The sequence below is a fragment of the Alligator mississippiensis genome, chromosome 5 (genome assembly GCF_030867095.1).
Source record: "Alligator mississippiensis isolate rAllMis1 chromosome 5, rAllMis1, whole genome shotgun sequence".
Taxonomy (NCBI): domain Eukaryota; kingdom Metazoa; phylum Chordata; order Crocodylia; family Alligatoridae; genus Alligator; species Alligator mississippiensis.
In genome coordinates, this window is record NC_081828.1 from 133703728 (window position 1) to 133718105 (window position 14378).

The 14378-nt window shown below is 40.3% G+C and overlaps 1 protein-coding gene across 7 annotated transcripts in view; it reads right to left on the reverse strand.

The window, feature by feature from the left end:
* The window catches only part of FBXL2 (F-box and leucine rich repeat protein 2), a 140948-nt gene that overhangs the window by 64565 nt on the left and 62005 nt on the right, over positions 1-14378 (reverse strand). Inside the window, exon 2 of one of the 7 annotated variants that reach the window (XM_019483484.1) lies at positions 8591-8732. The exons of the other annotated variants lie outside the window; for them this stretch is intronic. Within the exon in view, the coding sequence (XP_019339029.1) occupies positions 8591-8619 (29 nt within the window). The 5' untranslated portion in view covers positions 8620-8732. The remainder of the gene's footprint in view (positions 1-8590; positions 8733-14378) is intronic. 7 annotated transcript variants of the gene reach the window in all.

A 14378-nucleotide genomic window follows, 5' to 3' on the forward strand; every position in this document is an offset into this window, starting at 1 on the left:
TGACTAATATCTATTCTGAATAGGAAATCTCCCATCCATTGTCACTGTGGAATGCATGCCAAATAGGCAATTCTACTACTGCCTCTTAATTTGAGAATATGGCAAACCAATATTAGGAAACAATGCAAATTTTCAACAAGCATGGTCAGAGTCGAGAGTGTTAAATGGAAGCCACAGTTTCTTCCTCAGCTGACATCAGTCAATCATGGCAGAAGCTCCACAAACTTGCCTATGCCAAATGTATATCCCTGCTCTCATTTCCTCCTTCACTATATCCTGATCTTCTCATTTGTCTTTGAAATCTCTCATCTCAAGTTTAAAGTAATTTGTAATGACTGGTACTTCAGAGAACTTTCTAGTTCCAACACACTGAATAGTCTTTTCTGTAGTCTTTCAATCTCTTTATCAAAATCCACATTTTTCCATGAAACCTCTCAAATGCTATTCCTTCACCAATATTGCCTACTGATGCTCTCTTGCACCAACACTGTATATTTAGAGACTTGTCCAATTTCAATTTGATCTCTTCAGAATAAAGGAGTTATCTTTTATGCATTTGGAAAACACTATTCTTTTACAATGCTCCACAAATAAAGGTTTAGCAGCTTGGAGGTATTAAACTTTCCTTGGACAACTCCTTACTAAGAACCAGCCAGGGAGAAGAAGAATAGGGCTATCAGGTCTGAAGACTCAAAATAACAAGAGAAAAGTGATTATTGAAAAGTATAAAGTACCTCTCACATGCTGGTCCTCAAGCTAGGGATTCTCACCAGCGCAGCCTATGAGTACACAAAGGCTGCATCTACACGAGACACTGATTGCGCGGTAGCTCGTTACTACTGTGCAGTAGCATCACATGGCACAAACTGCAATGCAACGCTGCTGCACAGTAGTAATGAGCTACCGTACAGCATCACCAAGAAGCCGTGCAGGGACACTCACTGTACAGTAATGATGGTTACTGCGCAGTCATTTAGTACTTGTGTGTGCAAGTACTAAATGACTGAGCAGTAACAACTGCGTAGTCAGCATCTTGTGTAGATGTGGCCAAAAAATACCAAATAGGACAACTAATGGTCCTACAATGCATCAACACTTCATAATCACAGCTACATAGATGGACATTAACCCATCTAGCAGCAGGATTCATTTTCACTTAGTATTTGACATAGATTAACACAAAGAAGCCGAAAATGAGATCCATATATTTACGTTTGAAAGCCACCCAACCTGATCTCCCATATGGTACATACCCCTGAATTTCACCTAGCCCTGTGCTGAACCTAACAACATATTTGATTGAGGCAGATCTTCCAGAAAGGCATCCAGTTTTGATCTGAGGACATCAAGGGCATGCACAATTAATGTGACTGAATAAACTGTGGAGCAATTTGTGCTGCAGTAAACTACTCCAGGGCATAGCATCTACATGTGTGCCCAGGACAGCAGCAAACTGAGCTAAGGAAGAACAGACCAGGGCTGCTTCTGCCCTGCCCTGTCCCCTGCAGCAGCCAGGGGGAGAGCCAGGCTCCAGCCACAGCTGCCCCAGCATAGCCCAGGCTCGGGGGCAGTCAGGCCCAGATGTTGGGCAGCAGAGGAGCTGGCTGGGCTGACTGAGTGCCATTTACGCCCAGGTCACCATCTATACATGTTGCTGCTTAGTAAATAACTCCACAGTAAGATGGTACTTGCATTTACAAATACCACTCTGCTGCAGAGTTAGTTTCCTACAGCCTAATAGGACCGCACATGAAGACATGAGATGTTTACTGCGGAGCTAACTAGTCTACTCTGCAGTAAACTTCTTGTGTAGACACACCCCAAAAGACAGATAATCCATCACTTCCCTTTGTAATTTGTACCAATGATAAATCACCTTTCGCTATTAAAAATATGTTCCTTATTTCTAATCTGAATGTCTAATTTAATATTCCAGCTATTGGTTAGCATGCATCTCTGCTAGATTAAAGAGCCCTTGAAAGCCAGTGTCTTCTTCATGCACAAAACACACAAACTGAGTCATGCCTCAATCTTCTTTTTGATAAATCAGTTCAGTTACCAAGTCTCTCTCTGGCATTTTCCTTAGCTGTGGAATCATACTTTGTGGCTGTTCTTTGCTTGTTCTTCAACATCATTTTTAAAATGTATGTACCAGAAGAATATGGAATATTCCTCTGTCCAGAGGTAATAAATTACCTGCTGTTGCTACCAAGGATCATAACTAGCTTCATCTGCAACATGGTATCACAGTGCAAATTCAGGAGATGCTTGTAAACTTTGACCCAGCACTAATTTTCTACTACTGCTTTCTAAGATACAGTCCTTCATTCATAGGAAAGGCCTCCTTTCCATATTCCTAGATGTGTCACTGTACATTTGGCTGTATTATTAAGCATTTGGTTTGAATGCACCTAATGTATTGAGAAATCTATGCTGCAATACTGCCATGTCCTCATAGTTAAGTCCTTCACCAGGCTTTGTGACAACTTTTATCAATACTGATTTTGTGTTTATTTCCTGATCACCAGTGAAAACATTGAACAGAATCAGGCCTAATATAGTGCAAGTTTTAGTGGAACCCCTCTCAAAATATACCCATTTGATATAAGGAAGGACTGATGACTACTTATTTTGCTTATCCCCTGATGTTTTTCAGAAGGCACTTGCCCTATGGTGACGTTGTTACTGCGCCATGCTTTATTACCAGGGTTGTCAACCAGGAGTACGTGTACACCTAGGGATACTTAGAAAGGTATTTGGGGGTAGGCGGGGGCGGGCAGGGACAGAGTGTGCCCTGGGGCGCTGTGGAAGCATCTCCCCTACCACATTCACCTCTTACCTGGGGGAGGGGTGTGCCAGGCGCTGCCTCCCCCACATGGCATACTGCACCACCTCCGCACTCCCCACCCCAGCTTGCTCTCCTGAGTGGCTGCCGGGCTACCGCGTGGGTCTCAATAGCATGAGGGGAAAGCGCGTTTATATGCCTGCTCCCAGGAGCAGGGCCAGGAAGGGAAGGAGGGAGGGTCGCACATGGCGGCTGCCGCAGCCATCACCCCATGCCACTTTCCCATGGCCAGTTGCACATGCGACTCCACGAGCTGCTGACTGGCAGCAGCAGTGCGGGGCAGTAAATGGCAGCAGTGGTCATCATGTGCAAGCACCACCCCATCCAGCTGCCACCACCACAAGGAGTACACTTGCTAAAAAAAGTTGAAAACCCCTGCTTACGTACTTCCAAAAGGATTCCACAGCCAAGGCATTGTGTAGACATGGACAATGTGTCTTCTGAAAAAGGAAGTACCAAATGTAAGTACTAAAGCACGGCACAGTAACACCTGTACTGCGTCGTACGCATGCCACACAGTTATTTTTAGCAGCTACTTTGCCATAGCCGCCTACTATGATGGGGGATTTTGCCACTACAGTGAAGTAGCTGCTCGTCACATGTAAACACCCGTGAACACTACAGCGCCATAGCACATTCCTATGGTGATGTAACATCAGGTGTTGAAATGCCCACTGTAGACAAAATAAATTGCAATTGGTTTGAATCCAGTCTAGTAAGATACATGGGTGTTCCATTTTCTTTATATCCAAATATTTCTATGCTGCTGAAGTCAGCTCTAATTCATAAGGTTTTAGGGCAAGTCCTGTGGCAATTCTTTTCGCATTTATACCCATTTTGTTGTCCCTTGACAAAACTGCATCCTCCCTCAGTGGTGTTTGTCATACAAGTATGATCTCTGCATTACTAATAGCTGAAATGAGAGCTCATAATTATATGCAAGAGAATACTTCCCCACATAAGCGACTGAATTGTTGTAGTAAAAACTAACTTTTAGAATGGAATGGGTAGAAAAAACAAGGCGATAAAAGGTAAAAAGTGTTGAAGGTATTACAGATTGATACAGAATTAAAGATTAAAAAACCAGGATATGGAAAAATATAATTAAGATAAACACTATACTGAAGGTTAGCGATTTTTTCCATAATTAACCTTTACACCAAAAACAACCGATTGCAGAAATGTATTGTTTAGAAAGCACTTAATTATTAATAGTTGGCAAAAGAGTGATTTTCAAAATCTATTCAGTCTCCAGTCCTACCAGAATGAGCTTAAATGGATGATGTATTGTGTTCTACAGGTCTTCCCTCCATAGGTTGAAGGTTTGACAGACACCTTTCTTTCAAAATCTCTGAAGTTATTAGCAGTTTAGCTATTTTTCTAAAAAGTTTGTCAACTGGTGAATTTCCTTTTGGATCTGGTGCCTTTAACTTCTGAACCAGCTTGTCAGTTAAGATACTATGCAACTGAGACACTGTGTCCAATATTTTTTAAGCCCCCTCTTTAAGCACTAAATAAGATGTTCCAGGAAGATTTATTTACTGTTATCTGTTAGTCACTGTAACAGTGCGATTCATTTGTCTTCATTAAAATGATTTAATTTTTCCATAAGTCTATTGCCAAACACAAAAGACATGTTTTATTTTTAATAAATTCCATATTTCCCTCCCAGTTACCTTGAGAACTGAGACAAAGGCATGGATAGGTATTCATTCGTAGTTATATGAATTCCTGAGAAATTTGCAGCATTTCAAAAACAGCATGACATGTGCATAAAGCCATTCAAGTGCTTGGGCATCCAAAGTGCTATGAAGAACATTGAGAGTATGTACTTCTGGGGGGCTAATGTGCAATGACCTGTGTGCTTTGCAAGGGCCCCACATCTTCAGAGGCTCCCAAGGACAGCCAAGTGGAGAGAAAAATGGCCAGGGAACACGCAGGAAACAGTTGGATGCAGAGACCACCAAAGAAACATCCCCAAAGGGCGTCTTTCCCCATCTCCTCCCCCTTCCCCTTGAGTTCAGAGTCACAGCAGGCATGGTCAGTTTCCAGTTCTGAAGGCTTGTCAGTTACTCTCCCAGTCTGGAATGGATCCACTTCCTGTGGTCAGCAGGTGATTTGTCTGCTGTACTCCAGCCAGCAGAGTCAAAGCCTGCCATCATTTCATCTGCAGACAAGCCAAAAGTGGCTCCATCCTGCACCCTGCCCTGCCCCGGCAGGGCAGCACCTGCCCCAGCCCCAACCCCACTCCCTCCCTCACTGTGGGGGCCTCAATCTGCCTCCCCCATACCTCTTCCCCCCTCACAGACTTACCAGCCGGACGCTGCTTTCCCAGCTGCCAGGCTGGCCACATGCATACTGTGGCTACGTCCATGTGCGCAGCATTTATCAGTGATATTATTAGCCACATCAGCCAAAAAAAAGCCTATTGGTGATAACGTCAAATTTCTTTTTATCGGTGCCAATACAATATAGATCAATGTACACCTCAGTAATTGATACATACAAAATCTTATAGCATGAATTTTGAGCATAATGGACACTAAGTTACACATAGCAAAGCAAAAATACAGCATTCTGGAAGATAAATACAAAAGGCATCACGGGTATTCTATTCCTGGCCCTGGACAGGCATCTGAAGCTCTCCAAATTCTTCTGAAGTGCTCCAAATTGTGATCATACAACATTTGTGACAACTGAAGAACTTTAAATATGGACAAAGTTTCCTGAAATAGCATAGAATCATAAGCAGGGCTGAAAGGGACTTCTATAGGTCATCTAGTCCAACCCCTTGGGTCAGGACACGGGACAGAGACGCAAACAGCTCTATAGGTCATCTAGTCCAACCCCTACCTGAAGCAGGATTATCCCTATCCAAACCATCCTATCTAATCCATAATCTAAACTCTACATAAGACTATCATCAACCCTGACACACCACAGACATAACACCCTAGCCTACCACAGGTAAAGCAGGAGAACAATGGCAGCCAATGTCCCACTTCTATGAAATGTTGTCAATACATATTTGAGAGATCTCAGGTACAGGGCCATGCTACTCACAAAATCCCTAGTCGTCTGTACCCTTCTGACCATAGAGCAAAATTCCTCCTTCCCCCTAATTTTGGTGATCAGTCTAACCCTGGGCAGAAGGGCAAGATCCTTTAACCAGGAACCTCCAGCTTTGGTCCCAGCAGAAGCACTGGCACATCCCAGTCAAAACCTGCAGCCTAGCCAACACCCAGTGCCTCTGAGAAAAAAAACTTATAAACACCCTGACACATGTAGTAGAGGGGTGGGGAGAAGGTAAGCAGCAAAGCTCAGAAGCACGTAAAATACCCAAAGTAGAACATAGGCATAGGTATGCCTAGATCATCCCTGACTACTGGCTCTACGTCTTCTTGAACACATCCTGTAACAGAGAGCCCACAACTTCCCTATGCAGTCTATTCCACTGCTTCACTGTTCTAACAGTTAAAATGTTTTTCAAGATAACCACTATAAACTTACTTTGCTGCAATGTTAAGCCATTGTTTTGTGTCCTCTTCTCTGCAGCAAGAGAAAAAAGGGTGCTTTCTCTCTTCTTTATGGCAGCCCTGAAGGCTGCAATCGTGTCCCCCCTTAAGTACTTTCCTACAAGCTGAACATGCTTAGCTCCTTCAGCCTCTCCTCATATGACTTGCTTTCCAAGCCCCTTTTCATCTTTCTAACCCACCTCTGGACACTAACTCCTCCTCATTTTTTAAAATGCAGAGCCCAGAACTGCATACAATACTCCAGACCAGGTCTAACCAGTACTGAGTAGAGAGGCACTATCACTTCCTGTGTCTTGCACCTAATGCTTCTATTGATGCAACCCAGAACTGCATTCACTTTTTTGTGTGGCTGTATCATACTGCAAACTTATATTGAGTCTGTGATCCATCATGACTTTTTCATAGTGCTTCCATCCACTCAGGTCACTCATTTGTTTTTGATTACTCTTCCCAAGATATAGCCCCTTGCATTTGTCCGTACTAAACTTCATCCTGTTAACTCCTGACAGCTTTCCAATCTGTCAAGGTCCTTCTGAATTGCACTCCCAGCCTCCAGTATGTTTACAATCCTTCCCAGTTTTGTGTCAATTTCTATGCCAGCATTCAAATAATTAATAAACACATTGAACAGCACTGGGCCCAAGATAGACCCCTGTGGGACTCCATTTGAAACCTCCTGCATTTTGACAGGCACCTATTAATTACACTTTGCTTGCAGCTATTGAGTTATCTATCCACTTTATAGTAGTTTTGCTTAGCCCATGTCTCCCATTTATTTATGAGAAGGTTGTATGGGATCTCATCAGAAGCCTTACTGATGTCCAGATACACTATTTCCACAGCATTCCCTTCATCCACTCAAACAGTTACTTTGTCAAAGGAGACCAAGTTTGTTTGACACAGTTTGTTTTTCATAAATCCATGCTCAAAGCTTGTGCCTTTCCTTCTACAGATGCTTGCAAATGGCTTTACTTAGGATATGCTCCAGTAACTTCCCAAGCATTGAGGTGATGCTAACCAGTCTGTAATTTCCTGGGTCCTCCTTTTTGCCTTTTCCAAAGAGAAGCACTATGTTGGCCCTTTTCCAGGCCTCTGGTACCTGAGCTGTCTCCCGTGGCTTCATGAAGAACATTGCCAAGGGCTTTGAGATCTCCTCTACCAGTTCCTTCAGTACCCTAGAAGAAAGTTAATCCGGCCCCATTTACTTGAATCAAAAGCTCTCTAACAATCTATTTTGTTGTTTCATCCTTCAGCTTGCCCCCTTCCTTATGCAAATAATCCTTATTAGGTATCTGGCTGCAGCTTAATTTTTTGTGAAGACTGAGGCAAAGTATCTGTTGAGTAGCTCTGAGTTCTTTGCATGTTCTTTAAAGAGTCCACCCCAGCTTGTGAATAGTGGACCCACAACTACCTTGGTCCTTCTTTTCTGGCCAATTCTTACAGAATCTCTTCTTGTTGTACTTAACCTCCTTCACCAGGTGCAGCTCCTTCTTTATCTTTGCCTTCCTGATTTTGTCCCTGAAAGTTCTTGCTATCTCCTGATACACTTCCTTGGTGACCTGTCCATTCTTCTATTGCCTGAAGGCTTTCCTTTTGCATTTGAAGCATTTTAGAAGTTTCTTGTGCAGCCACAATGGTCTCTCACCATTTTTCTTATACTTCCATCCTATCAGGACAGTTTCTTATTGGGCTTCCAACACTGTGCCCTTCAGAAGCTTCCAGCCGTCCTGGATTCCTTCATCCTTTAGTCTATCTTCTCATGGCACACCATGCCTATTTAACACGAGGTAAATGAAATCTGCCTTTTTGAAATCTAGCATTCTAATTTTGCTGACCTCATGCTTTCCCTATTTTAGGAACTACAATTCTATATCATGATCACTTCTTCCCAAGTTGCCCATCACTGTCACATCTGCCACCAGTTCTTCCCTGTTAGTCATGCAAAATGCACGAACAAGGGTATAGACAAACGTATATTTGAACCCCTCACAGAAGGGAAACATATCAAAAGGGCAGCAGCGGTTATGAACCCTGGATGAAGCGGTGTTAAAGTTAGAGGGGTTTTGCTACATTTGAATTATTCTCAAAAGGTCATAGAGACCTTTATGTTACTATGAGTTACACACACCTCTTCAATATAGCCCTCATTTCATTCTTTAACTTTGAAGTTACAATTTTGTCAGCATCCTAGCTCTAAAATCTATCTTACCTAGATTGTTGAAAAGAAACCAGTCTCATTTTATTCAAGGCTTCAACTGGCAGATGAAAGGCTGGCTTGCAAGTGATCCACTGAGCTGAGTTGATGATTCCTAATATACAGAAACCCCTTTCATCAAGCTGAGTTCAATTATCTGAAAGGGTAATTCATAAAATAAATTTAGGGAATATAATGTATCACACTAAGTGCAGGTTAAAGCAATGCATGCCAGTGAAAGGGGCACTGACCTGGAACTTGGGAAACATGAAAAGCATAATAAGGATTAGATCCTATACTATAACAGAGTAAATGACTTAGAATGCACACAGGTAACATAGGCAGCCATTTAAATCATGGAAATGACATAATCCATTTGCCAAATCCCATTGATTTTTTTTATTAAAAACATCACTTAAGTTTAAGTGTGCCAGTTCAATGTGCAATCACATGACCCAGATGGTACATCTCATACTCATCATCTAGTTGCTTACTGTGGCATGAGACCTATATTTCTAGCTGTTCAAACATCATTAAGGCTTATTACTTTGTTTAATTGTAGCTATCGCTGGTCTAAAAACAATCAAGTCACTTACCCATGTCTCTGTGGTGTACAACAAGAAAAGAGTTTGTTATGGCTGGTTTTCTTTTCTCAGCCATATCTGCTGCTGCAATCAGCCTCAGGGCTCACAGGATCAGCTGACCATCATACATACTGGGCAATTTTTCAGCTACCAAATAAACCCACTACGTACCTCTTGGATTGCATAATACAACATGCTATGGCTGAGACTTTAGGTACCAAACTGAAAGTAATTTCCTTTTTTTGTAATGGAACATGTTCTTTTTGCTGAAGTAATGGAAGTTTTTGCATGGAGAACTAGGAAAAGAATGACATTCCTGATATACAAACTGAAGGCTCTAAAAGTAAATTACATATATATATGGCAATTTCTTTTTAGTGGAGACATCTAAACTCTCAGTTTTGACACCTGACGTTAAGCAAGAGATTATAGAGTTTTGAGAGACCTCAAGTTACAAGGGAAAATATTAAACCTCTGAAGTTATGGAAGTTAGGTTGACTATTCAACTGAAAGATTACTGAAAAATTTAAGAATAGGCAAAAAAAACAAACAAAACCCATAAAATAGCTCATTTTCAGATTACTCCCAGGCACATAACCCATTTGATATTGGTTGTTATACCTCTCATAAAAACATTTAAAATATTTCAAGCATTTGAAGCACTGTCCAACAAGAAAAGGATCACAGGAAGAACAGATCCTTGGATCGGTCAAGGATCTACTTTCTCTTTTAATCTAAATGTTCATAAAAACATTTTAGAAGCTTTATTCCGTTGATACAAAACATCTGCCAGAGGAAAAAAAACAAAACAGGATACAGGCATCTTTCAGAAAGGAAAGGTTGGCTGTTACTGAGCAGATGAAGTACGCAGCACAGTCCTATAATCTTAGAAAGACAAGACAGTATATCAGCATAGAACAGGAGTGCTCAACTTCTTCCCTGGCAGGCCAGATAGGCAGTGTCCAGTCTGTCCCTGGACTGGATCCGGCTGGTCCCAGCATCAGGGGCGGGTGTGGCAAGCAACATCCAGCTTGGGGGGGGGCATCCCAGCCCCGAAGGTAAAGGGGCCTTGAACCACCCCTGCTGGGGAGAGAGGGAGAAGGGGTGTGACCCAGCCCCAAGGCAGCCTCATGGTAGAAAAGGGACATGGCCTGGCTCCAACTTGGTCCCACATGACGGAGGAAGGGGAGAAGTGTGGCCCAGCCCCAATCCAGACACAGGGAGCATGGCCCAGCTCTGATCAGCTGTGCAGGGCTTGAGGGTTGGTAATCTGGCAAGTGGGAGGGTGGCCATATTGTTCAAGTACAAAACATCTCACTATTTAAACTACTCAAAATCTCTATCCTTTAATATCTTCATCTGAGGTAACATTAACATACACTTAATGTTTAAGTTTAGAGATACCAAGGCACTTAAATGTATAACATGTGACGTGTTTCTGGAACCCCCAAAACAGGCAGTTTTCAGAACTACAATAATTCAATCTAGGGGTTTCATTATATTTGATATCTCCTGCTTTGATATATATCTGTTATATTTCATAGTGCTGTACTGTTTCCCATGATACCCTGCATATTATGCCTGGGGGTGGGGTGGGGGAAATCAATAAAATGTTAAAGAAAAGAAAAAGAAAAAGATAATCACCTTCATTAGTGATAAAAGGTATGCATTGCTTTTCGTTCTTGTTAGGCTTGTACAGCCAACATATCAATCAACTGAACTGGAAAGTAAAACCAAAATGTAATCTGCTAATTATTTTTAAGTCACTCACAAAGGCAAGGTTCAATTTTCAGAAATACCAACTAAAAATAACACATTTGTGCTTGTTATCTGAACATACTTAACAATGAAGTGACAGAAAATAAACATGAAGCTCTATACATTCATTTCCTGAGATGTAGCAGGAGACATGGGCTACAGAGGGGCTCCGCTTGCAGTGGACCATGAGTACCCTAAGGATCCGCCTGCTGCTGATCCCACATACCCCCTGCCCACAAACCCCACACACACCCTCACAAACCCTACATCCCACACATACACACTCCCCACACACACCTACCCCCCCAGCACACCTCACACACTCCCCCACCATAACATACTAGTTAGACTTTATTTTGAGCTATTTTACAATCACCTCTATATACACTAGACAAACCAGGACAAAAATATTTTTTAAAACAAATTAAAACATGTTATAGTAGCTGTTTCATTTTTAGTATATGATTTGGTTTTTTTCTAGTTCCAAGATGGCAACCTCCCTCCCCTCCAAAAGGAGTACTTCCAGGGCAAGTGAGGGACATCCGGTGGCAAAGGTCAGTGGTTAGGGGCAGGACTTCTAGTCCAAAGATGGCAACCAGCCGGTGGGACACCTGTCAAGAGGTGGGGTACCCTTGCAGCCCTCAACAGCTCACCAAAACTTATTAAGTGGTCCTCCAGCTGAAATAATTGCCCAACATTGGCATAGGGGCACTTGCTGGGACACAGGAGAATGGCAGAACAGGCACCTGAACCTGGGTTTCCCACAAAATTATTTGCTATTTTGAGTTGCATGTGTAAACATTTCCAAAGGTTTCAGATTCATCCAATTTCCGAAAGTAAAAAGTAGTACAAATCTTAAAAATAAATAAATAAATAAATAAATAAACTGTGACTTGGAAAAAAACATTTTATAGACAATAGTCAGTTCTAGATGTAAGGATAAATAGATTAAAGATTACAAGGTGCACAGGTGCTGTACTGACAGGAAACATGTAAGTTACAGAAAATACTAAATGTATTATGATAGGACAGGTTTCTTGCTGTATCCTGCCCAACATGTGACTCTGAAAAGACAAAGGAAACAATTGAAAATTAATAATTTGCATGATAAAGAATCACTTTCAATAGAGAAAGCACTAGGGGAAACCAAACAAAAAGCAACAAGGAAATGATCATGTGAAATGAGAACAGAAATATAAGCATATCTACCAGTTAGTAATCAGTTCATGAGTTGCATACTTTTGCACGTGCAAAATGGCACCACCAGCTAGAATCGGGGTCCCACAAACCTCTAACTAGATAATTCAAATTTTGAGTCTAATGCATTAATTCTGTGATCCAAGCATGGGTATCTACTGCAGATTGCTTACCTTTTGATAGCCCAGTGTTTCACAGAATACACAGCTGAACCAGTGCCTATGGCACAATGTATAAATTTCATTAATTTATAAGTCTGAAGAAAATGAAGAGCGTAACAAAAAGGAAACACAAGGAAACACAAGGGAAAGGGTATCTTTATTACGGATATGATGTTAGTTTTCCTTTCTTTATTTTCAAGATTACATATTAAAAGAAAAAGCAAATGTAAAAACTAGGAAAATCTCTGAAAACTACTGAACCCTCTAAGGCAAGGGTAGGATTTATTAGGAAATAGGAAGGGAGAAGTCACCACTGCTAAAATAAATTACTTAACATTCTCCATTTTCTCTTTAGAAAAAATTGTTAATATACAGGCAAATAGATAAAGGAAAAGTTACAAATAAAACATTTAGAATGCTCTTTATTTTCATGGTATCAGTTAATATGCTCAATAAAAAAAATTAACCCAAGTATGTAAAGTTGCATAACATGACAATACCTACCCATCTTATACCCAGCATATAGAACAAATCATTTTGAAAGGTTTAGTGCATTATATACACATATTTTTGCATGACTAAACTGATTTAAAAGGGGCAAGGGGAAACACCTTTCAGAGGAAAATCTATTAGTCCACTTTATAAGTCTTTTTGATGCTTTCCATTAGCAAGAGTGTTGGCAGCTCAAGTAGTAACATATGCTTTGTAACCTGTCTCTAGAGCTTCTGCTTTCCAAATTAAGGAAAAGAAGGATATTCATTACAATAATATAATTTATTAAACTTCCATTATATTTTTAAAATATTTCTAAGAACCACTGCTTCACATCCAGGCTGTTTTATATTTTAAATTAAAATGCTTAAAAAGTGTGAAATTTCTAAGCACTTTTTTAATTAAGACCAACAGATCATCCTTCCAGCAATGCACAACAGTAATTACCGAAGAAAAATCAATCTCTTGAAACTAACAATTTTTAGCAACTTCTTCAGTATCTGGAATTGAAGACTGTGTCATCTTAATGGAAAAGCAGCTACCTCTAGATTTGAAAAAACCTAGCTTCATTTTGATTTATGATTTGGTAATGGTAGTCTTAAATTAACAAATCTATTTGTCAGATGTATGCCTATAATTGGAAAGTTGTATAATCAAATAATGCTTAAGCATACATATACAGGTTTAGAAAGTGAAATGTAAAACTCAGTTAACGGATGACATTACTTATATTACTCGACATAAGATATCTCTACAGGAGTTTTACACAAACATTATTCAATTAACACACTTATTCAATCTTTCGTTTTTCATGATATATAACTGCAAGAAGAAAAGAGTAGCTCCTGCCAACTAACAAATTAATAGCACTGAAATAACTGAAAGAGGTGGCAATTTTTTCCTTTGGCTTAAACAACAGCTCTGTGAAGCTATTAACATTTATATAAGGAAAGTATTTTCTTTGTAGAATAAAAGTTAAAGTACCAAAATTCAGTTCTAAAATAATGGTATACAAAACAAAACAAGATACAAATGAAGTGGAATGAAAATAACTCTCTCCCCACCCAAGCAAGACACTGATACAAACAAAATTCAGACAAAATTTGGCTTTTCTTGAGACACTTGATTCCTGCATTAGACAGTCATGTTCTTAATGCTCTGAATCAAATGAAGTCATCATCTTTTTGGTTTCCTCCATTTTCAGACAGATGTTTCCCTTGCTACAACACTAAACTTTTCCAATAATCACTCAAAAGCGCAGTAGGTGCTTTGCAGAACAATTATGAAGGCAGATCCTGCTCTGAAGAGCTTATAATCTAACTTTAGATGACACACTTTAACAGGAAGGAAGAGGGTAACAGCAAGATCACATAGCTATTTTTTCACTGCAATTCAACACACTAGAAAGTATATATACATTTAAAATCAAACAGTACACAATTTTCTTAGGTACTTTATTAGAAAAGGATTGTCAATATAAATGGGTAGGGAGCAGCTTGGTGCAATTACATTAAAAATATTAAATGTGAATAAGAAAATGATAGATTGTTTTTCATTTACAGCATCAAATATATAAATATAATAAAATATTATGTTATTTTTAGAAACTGC